Source organism: Rhinoraja longicauda, chromosome 16, assembly GCF_053455715.1.
Source record: "Rhinoraja longicauda isolate Sanriku21f chromosome 16, sRhiLon1.1, whole genome shotgun sequence".
Taxonomy (NCBI): Eukaryota; Metazoa; Chordata; class Chondrichthyes; order Rajiformes; family Arhynchobatidae; genus Rhinoraja; species Rhinoraja longicauda.
In genome coordinates this window covers 33,772,996-33,795,011 of record NC_135968.1, presented here as the reverse complement: position 1 = coordinate 33,795,011, position 22,016 = coordinate 33,772,996, and the positions used below count along the sequence as shown (strand labels likewise).

Genomic DNA, 22,016 nt, shown 5'->3' with positions numbered 1-22,016 from the left:
CTTTTTCCCCACTTCCAGCATTTTGTGATACCTTCGATTTGTACCAGCATCTGCAGTTATTTTCCTACACTTCTTTCACACTTCTCTCTGTAATCCGTCAAGACCTGACATTTATTTTACTTAAGTTTCACTAACTTTCCCTGCGCCACATTTTTTTAAACAGTTTTCCTAATAATGCTGCTCTTTTTTCCCCCCTTTCAACCGTTCTAATTCAATAGTTTTGTTTTAACTACATTCAGCGATTTCACTCTTACTAAGACCAACATTAAGATTTAACATTCCAGGTTTATTTAATTAATGGAATTTAAATTTTCCAACTACCATGGTAGTTCTTGAACAAGTGACTCTGGAGTGATAATTTCAAACTCTGCCTGCTAGTTTACTAACTTACCAACTACTCCACTATATTCCCATTACTGGCGCATTCTGGAGCACCCTTGATCATTGACAAGCCCAGATGAAGGGGTAGTAGACCTCTCGTAGGAGACATAATTCATTCCCTCTGAGCTCTAATGAATCTGTTGTACGCAAGTTGCTGTAAAAGGCAGTGTGCCCTGCCTTTACCACTGGGAGGAATGGGGAATATGTGTCAGAACCTTAAAGAATTCTTTTTAGTCACAATGCCGAAGCATAAAAGGCTGCCATGGAGACGAAGAAATACACTGGAAATACAACAGTGGACCGAACCCCAACACTGAAGTCCTCATCTTCACAGATTGGATCTTCTGCTGAGAGTGGCTTTATCCCGTGAGGCATGAGATAATTATCCAGGCAGAGTCCACAGCATGCCTCTGCTCTGCATGATTTTGTTAATTCCTGTCTCCTTGCCAACATGCTGCAGGGTTCGCTCCTTGTTTTACTAAGATTTGAAAACGAAGATCCTAGGTGTCACATTATAACTCTTAACTTCTGTTAGTAAGACAGGAATGAGTGTCAAGCATGTTGATGATGTTATCACCAGTGTGAATGTTGCCAGAAAAATAAAATCAACTTCATTAAGATGCGTTTTGTCAAGAGTACCTACCTTAATACCTGTCAAGATTCCTGCTGGTGGAGACTGCCCCTGGAAAAATTGTGCATCAAATTTCTTTGCTTATTTTGTTAAGAATGTTATGGATATATCTGATTGGAATTACGTAATAATTTTGTTCACATTTTTTACAATGAACTGAGGTAAAAATTTAAAAAGTATCCCTTAACTTTTCTCTTATCTAAATTTATGAGACTCATTTAAAGTTCACCTGAAGTTCCAATGTTCCCTTTCATTTTTATTCTAATTTTGCTCATTCCACTAGTGTTCTGGTGTCCAGATAGGTGAATAAACATTACAGGCAACTTTCTCAATAAAATTGGTTAAAGTTATCAGCAAAAGGGTTGGCATTTGCTCATATTTTGGGTTTTGTAGTTTACTGTCGTGCTATTGGATCTGCACATCCAAACACAGAAGTCTCAAATCACGGAGTATGTTGATATATGATTAACGGCACTTCTGGAAAATTTCAGGAGATGGCAACTACTGTGGTTCCGATCCTGCATCTCAAAGCCAACAAATATTTTGTTTCTGCATAGTTTGTCAGTTGCATAGTAGGCCAATTTTCCTCTGTCAAATAACACGACAGATGTTTCATAGGACATGGCCTGATATTTTTAGTCGTCAGTCTTTCTTTTGTTTTTATTCTTCTTGGTTCCTCCTCCTCCTGACTTCATCAGCAGTTCTGCAACTGTTTTAGCAGCTTCTGAAAGGCCAGAACCATCAAGGAAAATCTGAACCATAGTTGTGAGTAGGTTTGCTCAATCTCCAGCAATGCAGAGAAACACTGTATTCCCTTTGAATCTTTTTCTAGTTGCTTACGATGTGTGTAACCTTGACTGTGCAGAGAATTCCAAAGTTTCACTAGCCTCCCTACTTCTATTTTTGGGCTAACTGTTTAAAATTCCCAGTTTTCCTTCCCCCTTCTTACTTAAGTTTTGATACACTTTTGAGCTTACTCTTGATGTCTTCCAACCTGTGGAGATTGTTGAAGAATCTATGGAATTTTGGAAAGTGACTGTGTACCAACCATCTCCATAATCACTCTCTTGTGAGCCCCAAGATGATGATCATCTAGCCCTGGGAATTCATCCATTAATTTGTCTAGTATTCATTTTTTTCACTAATGTCAATTTCTTTGAGACCCTTATTCACTCAAAACTATATTTCTGCACCATCTTCTTCCATGTTATTTGACAGGCACTTATTTAATATTTCAGCTAGTTCCTTACTCTGCAACATAATTTGTTCTGGCTCCATCTGTAAACGTACCACGTTAATTTTGGTTATTTTTTTCCTTTTATGTCTGATTTTTGTAGTCTGTTGTATTTCTCGCTAGATTACCCTCATTTTTAATATTCCCTTTTCTTATCGTCAACTTGGTCCTTCTTTGTCGAATTCTGAAATATTCCCTATTCTCAGATTACTGCCTTTCATGGGAACTTTATAACCCTCTGCAACGACGAGACCAAGCATAGACTCGGCAACTGTTCACCAAATATTTGTACTTAGTACATTAAGGCTGACTGGATTTCACAGTTGCTAACCATTTTAACTCCTTTTCTCACACCTATTTCACTCCTTCCCATTCCCTTCCACCTACATTCCTTCCTCTAGCTTCACAATTCACAATTCTTCAATCTTTTTGTCTCGTGGCTGTCTTTTCATCCCTGACCTTTGTCCAACCATTTACCTATCAGAAATCTCCCTCATCCGTACTTGCCTATTACCTGCCAGGCTTTGTCCTGTTCCTCCTCTCTTTCTGCTTTCTTCCCCCCCCCCCCCCCCCCCCCGCCGCCACCTAACAGTCTGAAGAAAGGACTTGACCAGAAATGTCACCTATCCATGTTCTCCAGAGATACCGCATGAGCTGCTGAGTTACTCCAGCACTGTGTGTTTTATTTGCAAACCAGCACCTGCAGTTCCCTGTTTCTACTCTCCTTAACTTCTTTTGACAGCCAAAGGTTCTTGAAAGTTTGCCATTGCTTATTTACTATCATACCTCTTAGTCATAGAGCATGGAAACAAGCCATTCAGCTTGACTTGTCTATGCCGATCAAGCAGCCCGTCTGTGCATGTCCCACTTGCCCATTTTGGACTCGCATTCCTCTAAAACCTTCCTGTCCATGTACCTGTCCAAATTTATTCTAAATGTGCTTATAGCTGCCTCAATCATTTCCTCCGTAGCGCGTTCCATTTACATACCAACTTCCCTGCGAAAAAGCTGCCCCTTAGGTTCCTGTTAAATCTTCCCCACTTACTTTAAACCTGTCCCTTCTAATTCTTGATTCTCCAACCCTGGGAAAAAGGCTGTGTGCATTCACCCTCTGTTAGTGTAGTTTCCAATAATGCATGACCAGATCACACAACCTGCTTTTGCAGTTTGATTTGGTTGGATTTAATACTTCATAATTAACCTTTCCTTTTAAATAGACTGTTTCTGCTTTGATTTCCAGCAAACCATTACTTATGCACTTGATGAATTCATCCCTCACACTTCCACTAGTAATTTGATTTGCCTGCTTACATATAGATTAAAGTCCCTGTGATTCTTTTATTCCCTTGGTTACTACACTCTAAGATTACCACTCCTGTTTTTAGTGTCTACATGCAACTCCTACCAGAGTTTTTTGACTTTTGCCATCTCTTATCTCCACCCAAGCTTATTTTATTTGATATTTTTGAGTCTGGATTTTTCCTCTCTGCGCTCTTTATTCTGTTATGTTAATATTAGGCATACCTGACTCCTTTTCTATTTTAGACGCAAAATGCTGGAGTAACTCAGCATTTGTTGGAGTGATCATCAAAATGCTGGAGTAACTGAGGGACTAGCTCTTGCCTGATTAAATTGAAACTCAATCCTATGGAGCAGTTTACTCTTTTCCCAGTGTGAGTGCCAGTGTGAGTGCCAGTGTGAGTGCCAGTGTCCCGTGAAATGAAACACACTTCTCCCATTCCAATCTATTGAGTCTCACATTCAATTCTCTAATCTCATTTACCCGTTGCCAGTTTCTACGAAGCTCAATCATGTGGCAATCCAGAGGTTATTACCTTTGTTGATTTGAACTCTTAGTTGCTTATTCTCCTTCGTCAGAGCCTTTGTTGTACTCTCCCAGCACATTAGTTCCGCAAGGATCGTCATAATTTGCCTTTCCCTTTCCGCTCCAAGTTCCCCTCCAGCTCTGAGGAGATACCCTTACTCCTGGCACCTCGCAGGTAGTAACACCTGTGAGATTCATACTCACATCTGCCTATTTCTCCACCTAACCTTAATGTCCTCTCTTTCATTCCCATATCTTGAGTGGCTCCCAAACCACAGTACTCTTGTCCAGGATGAAGTTTCTCGACCCGAAATGCCACCCATTCCTCTCCCGAGATGCTGCCTGACCCGCTGAATTACTCCAGCATTTTGTGTGTACCGTCGTACTCTTGTCCACACCGGTTGCAAGAACTTTGTACATAATGGACAAGTTGAAGCACTGACCATTGTTACTTTCTGGTCCCCATACCTGCCTCACATTGCCACACCATGTTATCGTTCTTGATTGTCCAGTTCTGCAGTAGTCAACCTCAACCTCCTAGGATTAAGCTACCAGATAACTTCCCCCTTCACTGGTGCAATGCAGTGTGAATTTTGCACGCCAGCACATCAACTCTGAGCCAGTGTTTCGCTGGCTGCAGACATGGGCCGCAGATATGATCACCTTAAATCCCAATGACTTCCATCAATCCCCTCATGTGGCAATTGCAGTATATCACCTGCCCTGCCTTGCCTGTCCTAAAATTGTCCCTTTATTTAATCTTGCACTTTTCCCAGCAAGGAGCAGAACATTGACTCCCCATCCCAATCCGTGCTTGCATTCCATGCTGAGGCATCAAAATCACTCCTAACAGATTTTTCTCTGCCACAACTATGATGGATCAACAATGTACTGAACCATTACGGACTAACTTCAACAATGGGAGGACAGCAGGGTCTTGCTAATCAGTCCGAGTGGAATTCAAAGCCATATTATAGGTTTATAGTTTTGTCTGTGAGCTTTTGATACCACCTGTTAATGCTGAGCTTGGGGCATGCGGGTGTGAGAGTGGAGGTTGTGTTGGCCATGGTAAACACTGCCAGTTGGCAGATTTTTCTGCTGGATCTACAGCTTTGCTGAGGCAGCTCTTCTGCCTATGCCATGGCTACATCTCCATTTTAGGCCTGAGGACAATGTTAATGGCATAAATATGGCAGCCGCAACTCCTGCCTGCCTCCACCTGTGGGTTGCGTGGATGTTGATAGCAGAGTGTTTGAACTGGTGCGTGGCGTTAGATAATGGCCATGGGTAGTGTGGTTAACATCCTGTTTCAGGACCCAGGCAAGTTTGATTCATTGTCATCTTGAACCAATGAAGCCGATCGCTTGTAACTAATTGCTGTGTGAAGCTTTCCAACTTCTGACGCAATTGCAAATAAGATGTCTCTTATGATTCCTGCCTGGAGCTGCTGTTCATATTTGTTTCCCCCAGCAGCACTGAACTTGTTTTCTTTTTTTTTAAAACAAGAGGAGAGTCATTGTACTCAATGCTTGTGTAGTTTTGTGGGGGCGGCGAAGGACATTTTCATACACGTCCGTCAGGAGTCACTCCCAAAGGACTTTGCATAGAAAGCACTTTAATTGTGTGTGTGCAATTAGAGGAGGCTCAAAACACACAGGTGCTGGCCCTGCCTTCAGACCTTATTCCCAGTTGCACAACATTTTTCCACACCTTCAACATGGGGTGAGGGATGTCAATATTATATTTTACTACCACCCCTCACCTTTCTTTGGAATTTGGGGTTTCCAAAGCTAAAAGAAATGTGGACTTTAAATGGGTTTATTTTGGCAAACTTTATACAGCCAAATCAGTGTGCTTTAAAAAAAAATGATTTGACTTAAAATTCCAATGTATGGGATGTCACAATTTAGGACTTAGTAATTCCTGCAGCTGAGATCAGTAGATCTATGTTTTATCTGTTTATTTGCTAATATCGGCCAAGTTACTTCCAGCCTCTGTCCTCGGTGATCGCTGCAGTATAAGACTTTGCACATTCACCATTACCGTTGCATCTCAGCAGGCCTGCAAAACCAATTATAATTTTGACAATTATTATGTTCACTTTTATTGCTTTTTCTATTTGGCTTTATTTTAAAAGAAAGCAGTGGACTTGCTTGGATAAGATAAATAATTTGAATCTGTAACTCAAGCTGTAACAACTCCTTTGCAATGTGCTTACAATCTTAGAACTATCTGTTTTTACTCCATGTCTGAACAGCAAGCTATCAGCTCTCACGTATAATAATTATTGAAAGGTTGAGCAGAGTCCAAGGAGCAGATGAATAAAAGTTACAAAAATACAAAGCTCTCCTGCAGCTTTCTTCCCTCTACTACAACCCGTCTGATACATGGTCCCGACGTGAAAAGTCACCTATCCATGTCCCCCAGAGATGCAGCCTGACTCACTGAGTTACCCCAACGCTGTCTTTTTCTAAAATCCAGCATCGGCAATTTCTAATGTTTACAAAGATACATGCTCTGCAGTCTTTGGGTAGACAAAGGTCCATCCTTGCAGCCAGGGGACTCTCCATTATGTTTGTGGCACTACAAATGTTGCAGTCAGAATAAATTTGACATCTCAGAAGCAGGCATCCATGAAGCACTGTGGACCATCACCAGAAGTACATATTTACACCCTCGACGATCGTAGCCTCGCGGCCTGATATTTTCCCTCACTCTGCCATTTAGTGTCAAGGCAAGGGGTCAACCCTAGTTCACTGAAGAGTGCTTGCTGGAAGCAACATTGGGTGTACCAAACGTTTATGTGGAACCTGCAATACAGAACCATGTGCAGAGTAAGCAACAAAACCAGCACGCAATATATGAGTATAAGTGATCTTGCAACCAACACATCCGATTGAAGCTCTGTTGACCTACCACTTCTAGTCATGAATTGGTGGTGAGCAATTGAACAGCAAACAGGAGGAGAAGGGTTCAAGATCATCCCCTTTCTCAGTGGTAGGAGGTCCAGCATGTGAGTGCTAAAGAAAAGGCCAAAGCATTCACATTCATATTCAATCGGGTGCTGAATGGAAGATCCATCCAAGCATCCTCCTGAGATTCCCACTATCACAACAGTTGGTGTTCAGCCACTTTGATTTGCTCATCGTGATAACAAGAAACGGCTGAGAGCCCTGAATACAACAAAGGTTTTATGACCAGGCAATATCTTAGATCTAGTACTAATGACATGCAGTCCAGAACTTGCTGCACCTTCAGCCAAGCAGTTTCAATACACAGTTCCAGTCTTCATCCAGTCAGTCTACTCACAGTCACCAGCAAGGTGAAGGAAGCTCTCAGCAACACGAAGGTTCTAAAGCACCAGTTACTCACCAATAACCTACTCATCGGTGACCAATTTGATCTTCGACACTTGGCTCTGGACAATCTTGAAACAATGAGCTGGCTAATGATGATCCACAAGGCACATGCTTGGAGTGTGATGGAATATTCTCCACTCACATGGATGAGTAACTCATCAACTCACAAAAAGGTCAATGCCATGTTGGACAATGCAGCCCACTTAATGACACCCCATCAACCATACCAAGCATTCATTGTTTCCACCATTGGTACACAATGGCTGTATTGAGCTGGCTAATGATGGTCCACAAGGCACATGCTTGGAGTATGTATTGGGTGTATTGTGTGCCTTTTATGAAATGTGCTGCGGCCCCTTGCCGTGCTCAACTCCCACAGCATCTTTCAAATCCGCAAAGAAGGAAAACGGCAGTAGATGTTTTGGAACACCATCATACATGTTTAAACCACACATCATTCTGACTAGCGTAGATAGGGTATCTTGGTCAGCATGGAGAAGTTGAGCCAAAAGGCATGTTTCCTTGATATATGACTCTGACTTAGAAATGTATCACTGTTCCTTCATAATCATTTGGTTGAAATCCTGGAACTCTCTGCCTGACAAAAAATGAATTCCCTATTATATATTTTACAATAACACAAATTTAACTCAAATTTCACTGTACCTTAATTGGTACGTGACAATAAATTGATCATAAAATCTTGATCTCTCCTGACAACACTGCGGGAGTATCTACAGAGGAAGAGTTGTAGTGTATCAAGGCGGCAATACTTCCTAACCTTTTCTGAAGGTATCTTGGATTGGGCAATAAATTCTGACCTTCTGACCTAAAATCCAGATCCGGAAAGTAAATATTTACAAAATAGACCGATAGATATCATCCATTTATTGCTGTGACAAATTATGAAATGAGTTGTGCTCATCTGTCAGGTTGGCCCACATCCCCTGTTTGTGAATGCTTTTAGTGAATGCTTTGCCCATGTGCTTTTTAGTGAGTAGCTAAGACCCAGATGATCCCCAGTCTTTGTTCGGTTGACTGATATCCTGCAGAGCACCAGGGTTCCCACAATTTTCCTCAGAGCCTGAGTTAGGAGGAAATAAATTATCCAGACTTCCCTGTTCTGGTTTACTATCTAGTGACCTTGACGTGAAATCTGCACGTGTTACTGTTGGGCGAGTTGAGCGCTGTGCTTAGTTGTGTTGCACTTCCTGTTGCAAACAGTTTCCCACTTCAGAACACTTGGATGACAACAAAACCAAGGACCGGATGTCAGCCTGGTTTCAGAAGCGAAGGAAGGAGAACACATTGGCAATGGAGGGAAAAGAAGCCGTCAAAATATAGTTTACTTCCACTGTGGCATTCTCGTATTTGCACAGCATTGATTTAGCAAAATGGGATTAGAATTTATCAAGCATGTTCTTTATCCTTATAGTGACACTAAAGGGCCTGTCCCACTTAGGCGATTTTAAGGCGACTGCTGGCAACTTGGCTGTCGCCGACAGTTCGCCGGGGTGTCGCGGGCATGATCGTGAGGAGTCTTCCAAGAATCGTAGTGGATCTCAGCGCGTCACTGAGAAATTAACCGGAGTGAAATTTCTCGGCGACAGCTGGCTTGTCGCCAGGTATCGTTGCTTATTGCAGGCGCTGTCGCATGCTGTCCCCAGGCTTGCTAGGTTCTCTTAGATGCATTTAGAAGCACATAATATTAAAATAAGTAAAGTCATTTCAAGATACCATAAAATACTTGTGTTTAACCAATTTATTTACAATCGGGACATTTGACAGGTAGTTTGGGGGCGACAGTTTGACGGTCAGGTAAGCGTGGGAATTTTCACGATGTTTATGGCCATCAGCGATTACATTTAATGTAGGCTCCCACCCCAGATATGCCACCCAAAAACCAGATATGCATCTCCCGTACATTTTCAAAGAATGCCCACACACTTTTCATAAAAATCCATTTAACCACTTTTAAAATTAAATTTCTTAATACTGCTATTAGTAAACTGGAAGTCAATCCAGTTTATGCCTTGTTACCGTGAAGCTTGGTTTTCAAGTAACCCGGGCAAGATGTTATATTTCAAAACTCTCAAGTACTTACTCAGTGATTTCAGCGAAAATTAGGACGCCGGAGAAGCATTGACAGCGTGGGAATTTCGCGATGTTTCCGAAGACGGTGTAGTCTCAAACTGACTCGGCATTGTCGTGGTCATTGTCGTCAGGTAAAAGAAAATTTCGGCGATTTGCTACAAGACTTTGACAGTCACTAGCAGTCGCCTAAAAAATGGCCGAAGTGGGACAGGCCCTTAATGCAGTTTAGTAGCCCTATAATAGGCTGCCTGCTATCATCCTTCATGTTGAGTATCTACTGAACTCTGAAGAAGGTTCTCGACCCAAAACGTCACCCATTCCTTCCCCAGAGAAGCTGTCTGTCCTGCTGAGATACTCCAGCTTTTTATCTACCTACTGAACTCATTTAATATATTTTTTTAAATCCCTTCTGCAATTGTAAAATATATAATTATTATAGTAGGGAATTCATTTTGTGAGAAGGAAAGCAAATGGGTGGCAATCCATCATGGGCTACTGCCAATAAATTTGCATGAGGTAGTGGCTGTGTACAGTGTTCTGATTCCAAAGTTCAATTCCACAGCAGAAGCAAGTTTTGACAGCAGGGTGCATGGTGCCGTTGATAATGTGTTGCATACAGAATACCAGTGCTGAACACAATGCAAATGGAACAAAATTATCTTTATTTCATTGCAGCTATAATTTGCAACTGCAGAGTAACTTGATGGATCCTGGTACTAATTCATTAAAATATACATCACTCTCCCCCCCCCCAACATCCCTACTGACAGCAATACAAAGCAATAAAATTAAGAAATAGGAAACAATGGGAATATGGCATCGTTCATTTAAATGTAATGGTAAATCAGTCCTTTTAAGTTCAGAATGTCAAGTGTTCGCATATTGATTTCAGTCTTTGTAGTTTGCTATCTGGATGTTTTTTCAGACGGCGTTGTGTACGTTTGATTAATTGGCAGGTTCGTCTCCCCATTATGTCCCTGTGCGTCATCCGCATCTCTCCTTGTCACTTCAGTAATTCCTCATGCAATATTCCCTGATTTACTTGGCAGGTAAATAATCTGCTTCACGATTCCTTCCATTTGCATTCGTAGTCCATCTTTAAAATGTAAACTATTTTAATATCCCAGAATGAGTGGATCAGAATGTTTCCAGGGCTTGGAATTCCTCTTGGCTTTCACGGAGTACTCTTTCTTCTAATTTAACCAGGACCCATCAGTTTGCCTCATCGTGACTGAGTTACAAGCTTAAGACATGCTGTGGCATGAAAAGGCCATGCACTGTGCTAGCTCAATCATCAACTTATTAATGGTTTTCAAATGACCGAGCTAGTGGAAAATGTTGTCACTGCCTCCCTGATTAATATAGTATCAAGTCGCTTTATTTGATTGAAACTGTATATATGTTGTATTCAGTTTTAACAAGAATCAACTTGTTTTGTTGCCATTCAATGATCTGGATTGGGACTTTAAAATAATTCTGTTTGTCTCCTAAATTGAATTATGTTCAGGGTTGAGAGAGAGCTTTCTGAGTTGATCGTTTTAATCTCTGTTTGCAGGCTTTTTGAATTAGTACTTGATGCAGGGCAGTGAAAAGGTCTCTTGGATCTACATAAAAGTCCTTATTTAAATTAAACATTCATTATTTATAATGTTTTAAGGCTATAGCTGACTGTGTTAACAAAATAATGAATCACTGTGATATAAATATATTCTGGTGGCTGAACATGCCTTTGGCTTAAAATAGTTTATGATGAATAGCCTACACACTGATGGAAATAATCATTGTGTCATATCAATCATTTATGAAACTATGTTAAACAATTTAATTCCTATTTGGATGAATAAGAAGCAGAGCCTTGCAGGTGATTGCACTGATGCCAGCAGGGCTAACTTGTTATATTGCCACGGTAACAAGAACAATAACCAGCTCATAAGAGCTCATGGAAATTATGGATAAGAGAGTCCTTTCAACCCATCTTTATACATCCATCTGTGAAAGTTCTGGATTGTCAATTGCAGCAACCAAACCTATTCTTGGATATATTCCAGAGTTTATGTTCTGCATATTTTATCGGGAAATTCAGTTCATGTATTGACGATTGAACAGTTCCAATTTTCGACCGAACCTGCTCAGTTAGACAGGTTGGGCCAGGTCAGTCACAACATTTATCTTGCATGTAATTTTAGGTGTGCACTAAATTTGGCATTTGATTGGAACCACCTAGTTCTCTTGATAGTTAGTATAGGCAAGAGCCAGCATTCGACAAAGTGCTGAGTGATATTTATCCACACGTACCATTTACTAAATTGAATATGTTGCAGCATGCATAGATTAGTCTTCTACATCCCATAACCAAATTAAGACCCTTGAATCCAATAAAGCTTATTTGAAAACTGCAAATGAGAAAGACGGGCAGAATGATTTTCCTTATCTGTAGTCATAAGATTTAATGGATAGTGCTTACTGTTTTTGTTACCACAGTAATAGAATAGGTCAACACACTTCCCTACAATGGTATGCCTCTCGTTTTTTCAATAGGAATTATTTAACCCACAGTCATGAATGATTGATTTATGAGGCTTTTTTTCTGTATTATTCCTATATTGAATAGCTTTAAAATCACCTCACAACAGTTTCCTTTGAAGGATAATAAACTCAAATTGCTTGTCTTTCTGCATAATGCAGATTTCTGCAGAACCAATCCTGTGGGCGCAGTTCTCATTGTGATATTTGTCATTGAAATGGGAGAAGCACCTTCCATGTCCTCAGGTGAGCCGAAGGCCATTTACAGCTATGTCAGTGCATTCAGTGTTGTGGGAGCATTTTTTTTTTAACAACAATAGACGAGGATACCATTCGAATGGGCCTTGTGCTCGTTTACATCCACCTGCAGGAATCAAAGAGGCCTTTGTTTAATGACACCAGCACCTCCAGCAAAGGAAAGTTCCCATAATTTTATTGTGTTACCCTTTGCAACACCCCCAAATTCATAAATTGAGTTGAGGTACTCGAATGTTAGGCGTCCCACTGACGAGCCATACATTGCTCAGGCATGTTGGGAATTATTAGGTAAAACAGTGCTGGCTCGAAGGGCTGAATGACCTACTCCTGCACCTATTGTCTATTGTCTAAAGTTCAAAATGGGCAGTGTGTGTGGAAATTTGCAGAATATGCCATGGAACATTTGTGGGAACCTGACATCTCACATCACAGTTAACTCCTAAATATCAATGATTATTTTGTTTTAAGTAAATACATGTCTAAAATCACACTGCCAAATTAATAAGAAAATCTTATTTTAAAGAACAATATATTTGTTGGCACAGTTTTGTTCGTAGTGGAACTGCTACCATTGAGATTTTGTGGTGAGGGGAAAACAATGAATATATATATTTTTTTAATTTTTGGAAGAATAGCCCTTGTACCCAATTTCAGCAAAATCAGGCTGAGGTTATTTGTGTTTGGATAAAGATTGGGAGAGGCTCCCAACTGGCCCCATTCATCACTGTATCACTGACAGTTCCAAGAATGAACTAGTGGGTGCCCCATGCTTGACCCATCAGTTGTGAGATATGTAGATAACCAGATCCTTTTCGAGGTCATTTAATTAAATAATACCATGGTGATATGGCAGAGAGATGGAGGGGCAAGACGACCAAAGTCAAAGAGTGGAGTAGGAAGTGACCAGACCATTGGATACAGTTTGCGGTCAGATAGTGAAGAACAATTTGTAAATGCATCAGATTTTGTGTCTCTTTTGGTGTATCCTAAAGCACTTCACAACCTATGAAATACTTGAGAAGTGGTCACTCTTACGGTTTGGAAATATGGTAATCATTTTTGCGCAGCGAACTCTACAAACATCCGAGTGGTAATGAACAGAAATTCTGTTTTTAGTGATGTCCGTCGAGGGATATATATTCATCAGGACACGAGAGATAATTGATCAAACGATGATCACGCCCATGTTCTTCTTTAATGTTGTGCCATAGGATCATGGCCACCTGGGAGAGCAAGTGGATGCTCAGGTTAGCATTTTATCTGAAAGCCGGCACCTTTGGCAATGCAGCTCCTCCTGAAGTATCAGCCCAAGTGCTTAAGTGTCTGACTCAGAAGCAAGAATATTGTCTCCTCTGCAGGACAGACAACCAGAGTGAAGGAAGTGAAGAGTGAGGATTAGATGTAGGGTGGGGGCAGGGAATGGTTGCGGAGCGAGGAGGTGATTGGACAATCAGAGGAAATTGAAGGGGAGGGAGCAAGGAGAAAGGATCATATCAGGATTAGGAGATCAGAGTGTGGGAGATAGGACAGAGGTCTACAGGATGTCAGATAGGATATCATAGGGAATGAATGGGCTGTAAGAGGGGACCAATGAAGCTGCGTTCAGAAGGGGGAACAGATGAAACCAAAGTGAACATGGACTTTTGAAACTTCATATTATTGAACTTTATATTATTGAACTTCATATTATATAAGCTATTTATTAGTGGTGCCTGAAAGTACATCAATAGTGCGATCTCAGGTAATTGTGTGCACAATGATGTTACGTTCGTTATGTACATTATTGACTTTTAAAACACAGGCTGCTAAAACATCTGAAGAAGATCCCGACCCGAAATGTCACCTATCCATTTTCTCCAGAGATTCTGCCTGACCCGCTGAGTTACTCCAACATCCTGTGTCTATCTTTCGTATAAAACAGCATCTGCGTTTTCATTTTTATTACATTTTGACTGCTGCATTGTTTGACCTGTGTTTCCATCCTGCTAATCACCTGTGCTCCCACAAGCCACATCCCCTGATTTGGTTGGGAAATTTGACGGCCATAACTTTTATTTAGACGGTAGATTGAAATTATGATATACCAATCCATTTATAATGTTTCTTTCCTTAAGAACTAATCCATACGGTGGTATCTTGGGTACAGTCTAATGAAACCTTTTTGTTTTGTTTGTTTGGAATAAAAAGAGGGTGATCGGTGGAAAGACCCCAACAGGAAGTGTCAAATTGACCTTGAGCAAACCACCAGTAATCTGGATCCACCTTGGGCTTGTTTGACTGGCTCAGATGAGTATCAGGAGAATGCAGTCTGGCCAAGTGATGGAAGTACAACATCTGCTGTGACCAGTTTGATCAAAGACCTCAGCCTCAGTGACCACGGCGGAAACCCATCAGCTCCCCCCAGCAAGCGACAGTGCAGGTCGCTCTCATTTTCAGATGAGCTCTCAAGCTGTCGATCATCTTGGAAACCTAGTGGGTCAAAGGTGTGGACTCCAGTAGACAAACGGCGCTGCCACAGTGGGAGCAGCGTGCAACATTGTTCAAACGGGGTGTCTACAATGCAGAGGAGCTCCAGTTTTAGCCTGCCTTCGAGGTCCAACATCTTTTCTTTTCCGTCGGAACCCTTGGCAACCAGCAGCAGGTCAGCGTGCCCTCGGGGCCAGGGCTTCTGGACCCCGCCCGCTTGTGGAAGGTTTGAGGACGACTTGCACCCCGATTCCAGTGTGGGCGTGGCATGCAGGGTCGATCTGCTGCGGCCCCTTTCTGCATCTCACGAGCAGATATCTGTGCTGGAGCACGGCAAGCCGTCCACGAATGTAGCAACTGCCCCAGCCTCAGACCACGCGCAACAGTCCAGCCGCCTACAACGATGCAGGTCCCAGCCGTGTGTCCACAACGATCAGAAAGTTGGGATGAAGCGTCGGCGCCCAGAAGAACAAAGGCCATCCCTTGACCTTGCCAAGATGACTCAGGTATGTGACGGACTGTAGGCTTAGGCTGACACTTATTTCCAAATCCTCCTCTACCATCCCATAAAAATGGATGTGAAACATACTGCAGTATTTTTTAATTATAATTTGCAACAATGTAGATGCCACAGATCTCCATTAACATAAGCACATTAGGAGTGACTTGTGTATTTAAATTTTGCAACATGTAAGACAGATGCAGAAATTACTCAACCTTTTGATAAGATTACTTTAAATTTCCAAGGGATTGTCATTCATCTGTGTGCACAATTACATTTTGACAGGACAGTAAAAGCTGATTGAAGAGAAACCGTGTAGGGATTAACATTCTTGTTTGAGCTCCAGTGTGGGTGTTCCAAAAATATTAATGACTTGCAACATTTCAGCCCTTTCATTCTGAGCTGATTTTAATTTATATTCAGCAACATTTTATTCAGCCATTAACAGATTTTTTTTTAACCTCAATCGCTGTACAGATTGCTTGACTCCTTTGTTGTGGGAGTGCATGTGCCCTCCTTAAAAACAATGCCCTTCACTTTGTGTCCAGTCAGAATTGCAAATAATGTTTCCCTCTCTTCACCATCAATCTTACTCCTTTCATGCTGAAATGTTCTAAATTTTTAATTCAGCTTTGGGGCTTCTTTGCAGTTCAACTCGGCAGAAGTTCTATATCACTGGGGTGTTTCTAAATCCAGTTCCTGAAATCCAACCTAAAGCAATTGCAAACCAGGCAGGAGAAATTGCAAGCAACTATCTAAAATCAAAGATTGCTAAACACTCCCATTTTTTTAAGCAGAGGATCGATTTATTGATGATCCAGTCAACCCATAACCTGTTCTTGCGACGGTAAAAACTGTTATTCCATACTGCTTTCATCTTTTTTTTAAAAAGTTCAGTATCATTTTAGTTTAATTTAGAAAAATGTTACTAATGCCGTTTTCTACATTTTTTCACATTTGTGGATCCATAACATGCTTCAACTGAGGGAGTGAACCCTTTGGGAAACCTATTGTCTTTGTTAAGCACCTAAGTAGATGATTTAACATCCTCTCTTTTGCACTTGGGTGTATCAACACACTAAACTCAGCACATGTGCACTGATTCGCAAATTCTTTTCTGCACCTGAGCTGTTCACCAGGTTTCTTTATAAAAATGAACCATGATTAATTCCATCTCTTAATTAGCTCTCGCTTCTTAGTGCCCGTTCCCTGCTTTCTCTTTTGCTCTGCTCTGTACTGCCCATGCCTCCCTCTTTCCACTCACCTTTTCTTTCTCCTGTCACCTCTTCTTTCTTGTCCGTCCCCCCCTCTTTCTGAGACTCCTTCTCCACCATAGATATTCCATGTCTACAGGAGTTGCCTAATGTCCATCCCTGATTGATCTTGAGACGGTGGTGATGAGCCACCTCTGATTATGATGGTGCCATCATGCTCTCGAAAGGTCCAGGATTTTGACCCATCGCCAGTAACCTAATGGTGATATATTTGCAAGTTAGGATAGAGTATAACTGACAGCGGAAGCTGCACATGGTGGGATTTCCTGGGGCCGACTGAACTCCTTGCCACAAGATCTCGTGGGCTTAAGAGGCTTGAAGTAGTTGAGTTGGGTAACTGCAATGATTTTTGTTGGTGGAGCAATAGGCTGGAGCTGCAGTGCCCTGGTAGTAAAGGAAATTAATATGTCGGGTGATGTCTAGGGTGTATTAAGCAGGCTCCTTTGTCCAGGATGGTGCAAGATTCGTGAGTGTTATTGGAGCTGCAGTCATCCAGGCAAGTGGAGGGAACTCCTTCACTCTCATGAAATGTGCAATCCAAATGGAGCAAAGGCTTTGGTATTGGGCATTGAGGTATTATTACAGGATACCCTGATACTGACTTGAAAATTACCACAGTATTCATGTAGCCGGTCCATTTATGTTGCTGGTCAGTGATGACCTGACACCCCCAGGAAATAGATGGTGGAGAACTCGATGGAAATCGTCTCTTTGGTGAATGTGACTTTATAATACTGGAGTGTAGGACTCCACAAAGTGTAGGGCATTCACAGAGCTCCGACAGGCACCATTTTGGCAACATCCTTCTGAGTTTTTTGTCTGGTATCTTTCTCCAATTTTTACCACATTTCTGTCCAGATGAAAATCAAACTATCTGACTTTTTGCTGGATTTTTTTTTGTTCTGGCATTTCCGGGTGCTTGCTTTTGTGCGGAAACCTGCTGAAAGTGGCTGGGGCGACTGGGATCCTAGTTTGAGTCAGTCAGCCCATTTGAACATTCTTTGGCAGCTCTACTATCAACTGCAGGAGAGATGCGCCTGAAACCTTTGATACCAATCAGTTTTAGCCTCCAGCATTACAAAAAACTGGTTCTTCTGTAGAGACCAATACCATCATTTAGACCAATGTGGTTAACAATCAGGCCAGAAACTAGTTCTGGGTATTGCACAAGTGTTGATGTTGTTTGGGTAAGTCAGTCATCAGAACACACGCTAGACACACTAGGTTTTTTCCATTAAAAAAATCATAGCCTTTAACTCTAAGAACTGTGAATAAAATTGTTTGGTGCGGCACAACACCATTTTCCTTTGTGTTGCACAGATTAATTTTTAAGGCAGAAGATAGACAGATAGACACAAAATACTGGAGTAACTCAGCGGGACAGGCAGTATATCTGGATAGAAGGAATGGGTGATGTTTTCTGTCAAGACCCTTAGAAGAAGAGTCTCAGACTTCTATCCGGAGATGCTGCCTGTGTCGCTGAGTTACTCCAGCACTTTGTGTCTATCTTCGGTGTAAACCACCATCTGTACTTCCTCCCTACACAATTTTTAAGCCAGACTCTTCTTTGGTCTATGGTGATATTTTGCGATCCAAGTTTTTAATCGAACAAGCACATGATAGTTCATTTTGAAGCAATGCAAACACCCCATTGGCAAATGCACTCGTTCAAACACACTCCAGACTTCTGTCAGAGTGCAAACAAATGGATTTTATCAGAAGCAATTGTTTACTGATTGGAACAAAAACCTGTTGGTTTTGGAGATCTCTCAAGGACCAAAGTTAATAACTTCTGGTTGGGGACATGGTCAGTGGACACAAGCTTTAAAAAAATGGTCATCAACTCAAGGATGTTTGTTTTCTGTATCACATTGTCACAGTGGTTATCTATTTGAAAAACACTCTACAAATATGATTTAATTTGTATAATCTTGGTCATATTACATTTCTGTCACACTATAACTAATTGATACCAAAACTAAATGAATAGAACCTAACTTAATAGTAATATATATTCTATATAACCAAAGTAAAATAATGGAATTTAATTAATTTGAAACTAATAAATCTAGATAATTGACTTGGATTTCACATTTTATTACCTAATTTGTTTCTCATTTTATTAATGTGCCTGTTATGTTGCCATGATTTGCCTTGTTTTTATAACTTCAATTATAATGTGATTCTTGGATCACTCTAAAAATCACATCATCCTTGATCTGTCACCATGTTTGACAATAATCCCAATGGCCACTGTGTCTTCTCTCAGCATTTCATTTGACACACAAATATAATGCTGATTAAACATGCTGTGTATTGAAAAGTAAGATCGCAGTTACATTAAAATGTCATGTACATTGCAGAAACCTTCGTATATGTTACTAATTTTTAAACATGATTTCTATTTCACGTAGAATCACGTGAAAAAGGATTGCATTTTTACTCAATCTACGAGTCCCTTTGGTGTTTTCATTGATTTTATCTCCACTTCAAACCAAATGCATGATCCAAACTACATTTTCCTCAGAGACTGGAATGTCAGTTTCTTTAGAGAATGTAATTTATTTAAAATGAGGAGATTAGTTTGATCAATCTAATTGAAAGGTAAATAAATTAAGTAGATACTACGGAATGTTATTTCAACATTTAACTGGGCAATATCACAACAGCAATCAAAATGATTAATTTCTCCATTAGCTATCAAAACTTGGCATTTGGCACAAGTAAGTAACCCTTTTTAAGATGGTTATATGCTTCCATGTAAAAGGGGAACATCATTCCTAACAAATTTAAAACCTTGCATTCTAGTTCCAGATAATTTGCCTTGCTTACACTATTAATTGTGGGTGTTGCTTTCATGGGCATACTATAGCCTTTTAATCTGAATTTTGAACAAGGGCTGACGTCCAGGCTGTACAAATCTGGGAATATTGAACTTTTGCCCCCATCTCCCAAGAGAGGGACTTCGACTTTTTAAAGTTACAATTTTTCGGAAAAGACTTGGCTCCAAGGCTGTGGAGATCAATGCTGGACAGAGTCCAAATTGAAACTATAAAGGTTGTTCTTCTGGTCCAAGACGTTAGACAAGTTTAGTAAATGTTAAACAGAACACAAAGTGTGATTGTGGACACGCCAGAATTCAGCTTATCAAAAAGGGAAGGAAAGTTATCAGATCTCTTGATGGACTCTATAAATTATTTCCCAGCTGCCCAAAGTTCATGGGAACTAGTTGCAATCTTCAAACACGCTTGACTTCTTGTGGCCTGCCTTTGTTGCACTTTACGAATTTGTGCCTCTGCACCCTCTATTCTGTCAGAGCTTGCTAGTGAGTCCCATCCCAGAAAAACATCAAATAAGCTCAGGGATGCATTGGGGGTAAGAAATGCCATGCTGATGTCAGACATCCAGTGAGTGAGACTTGGTAAGTCTGTGTTTCTGGCCTCTGTCTGTGTATCACCAAGGCAGGTGGGAAATTTATAATAAAAATCTGGAACTTGAAAAGCTAGGTCCAGTGATCAGGAATCTACTGGAATGTCATTAAACCCATCCAGTTCAATGATGTCTTTTAGGAAAGCAGATTTGCTATCATTATCTTGTGGGGCTCACATGTGACTTGAGGCCAACAATAATTTAGTCAGCTGTTTTAAAATGGGACAGAAAACTGCTCAGCTGAACCAAACTGCTCAGATTATCCATCTAACAGTGCTTGTACAACAAGGGCTCCACCATTTCCCCCAAGGCAATTATGAATGGGCAATAAATTGCCATACTTCCAATGTCACACAGGCTCCACGTGAAAATAAAGCTAAGGCTGATACTTGGATTTCAATTGTCACATTTTGCAAAGATCAAGCTCTGTCCCTGTAAATCTGTTTGGTACAATTATTTATTAAGTCACTGGGGAAGATATTCACTGAAGTTGCACTGTAGCTTAAATAATACTACTCCAATCATCTGCTATACATCTTTAATTTGAAGGGTATCCTTAGAAATATCAACAGTTTTATAATGGACTGAAATACTCTGGACAGAAATTTCTAATTGTGAAAGAATTTACTTTGAAGTTCACTATAAAGGAATGAAATAATGGAACGTTCAGCAATATTATGTTTTGCAGGAAGATATACTTGCTCCTTAACCATTTTACGTCTGCCAATTGTATCAGTCAATTAGCTCGTACTTTGAGTGGATAATGTTTCCACAACTAATGTAGTTTATTGACTCAATGTTTGCTGCACCGAGGACGTGAGACACACACTAAATGGGAGCTTTTCATCAATATCGCTGGTGAAAGGTACTTGGAGAACCATTCGGGAAAAGATACGGCTCTCCTTATCACAGAAAACAGAAATGGGCAGTATTGTTGTGTAATCAATTGTCTCCTGACCTTTCCTGCAGTTTTCTAATACTTAACAGTTTTTTTATAGCGACTGTGGAAAAGAACTGTGGAACAAATTCAGAAAGGGGTCTGCTAAATGATTTTTTGGGTGGGGGGGTAACTGTAAATGGTGCTTCTTTAGAAAGGTGGCAATGCTTTTATCAGAGGGAAGCAGTAGTACACTATTCCATACGTGACTTAAATACAATTGTGCTCTAATTCAACAAGGTTTATGGTTAGGAGTCTTGACAAAATGGGATTTTTGTGAGTCCTACTCAATTTAGTGTCAAGATCTAATTAGCGTTTTCTTATTATTACTGGTTGCTGACCAATGTTGCAGTGCTAATTTTTTAGCTGCCGGAGCTGTCACTGTTGCCGGAGCGGAGCAGCACTGCACCCCTGTTGCTGACTGCATTGGTAGTGGTTCATTTTGGTCGTGTGTACCAAGGTACAGAGAAAACCATTGTTTGCATGATATCCAGTCAAATTATGCTATACATAAGTACAATGAAGCCATACACATGAAGTTAACACAAACAACAAACTCCCTGAATGCAAAGTATTATGTTAGAGCATTATACTGTTAGTTACAGAGAAAGTGCAGATATAACTAGTCCTTGGTGATATTGACTGTTTTCCTAAGGCAGTGTGGTGTGGAGAAAGTCATGGGGGGAGGGGGATGGGGAAGGTAGGCTTACGTGTTGGACTGAATCCTCAACGTTCAGCAATTGCTTGCAGTCTTGTGGTAGAACTGGTGCAAAAATAAACTGAATTTAAAAATTCAGCACGTCTTCTGAGGAAGTAGAGGTGAGAGACATTTGGAAATGAGAGGAACGGAGGATTGGGGAGGAGGTGGTTGTAGAGAGATGGTGCAAACAGGGGAAGGTGGCAGGCATTAACACCAGGCTGCAGCCAAGGAAAGAAGTGGTAGGCTGGAGGGATAGGACAGGGAGGTGGGCCGAGTGAAGACAAAGGGAGGATTAGAGACCAGAGCATAGAAGGGGTTTGGAAGGTCAGGGATGCAGTTAATTTGGGTCTAACATAAGACAGAGGAGCAGAATTAGGCCATTTGGCCCATCAGTCTGTTCTGA

General features: G+C 40.9%; 1 protein-coding gene across 3 annotated transcripts in view; it reads left to right on the top strand.

The window, feature by feature from the left end:
- Positions 1-22,016, top strand: part of fam53b (family with sequence similarity 53 member B) — a 101,794-nt gene that overhangs the window by 41,993 nt on the left and 37,785 nt on the right. For all 3 annotated transcript variants that reach the window (XM_078413586.1, XM_078413587.1, XM_078413585.1), the window contains exon 4: positions 14,493-15,277. In XM_078413586.1, coding sequence (XP_078269712.1) covers positions 14,493-15,277 — 785 coding nt within the window. The remainder of the gene's footprint in view (positions 1-14,492; positions 15,278-22,016) is intronic.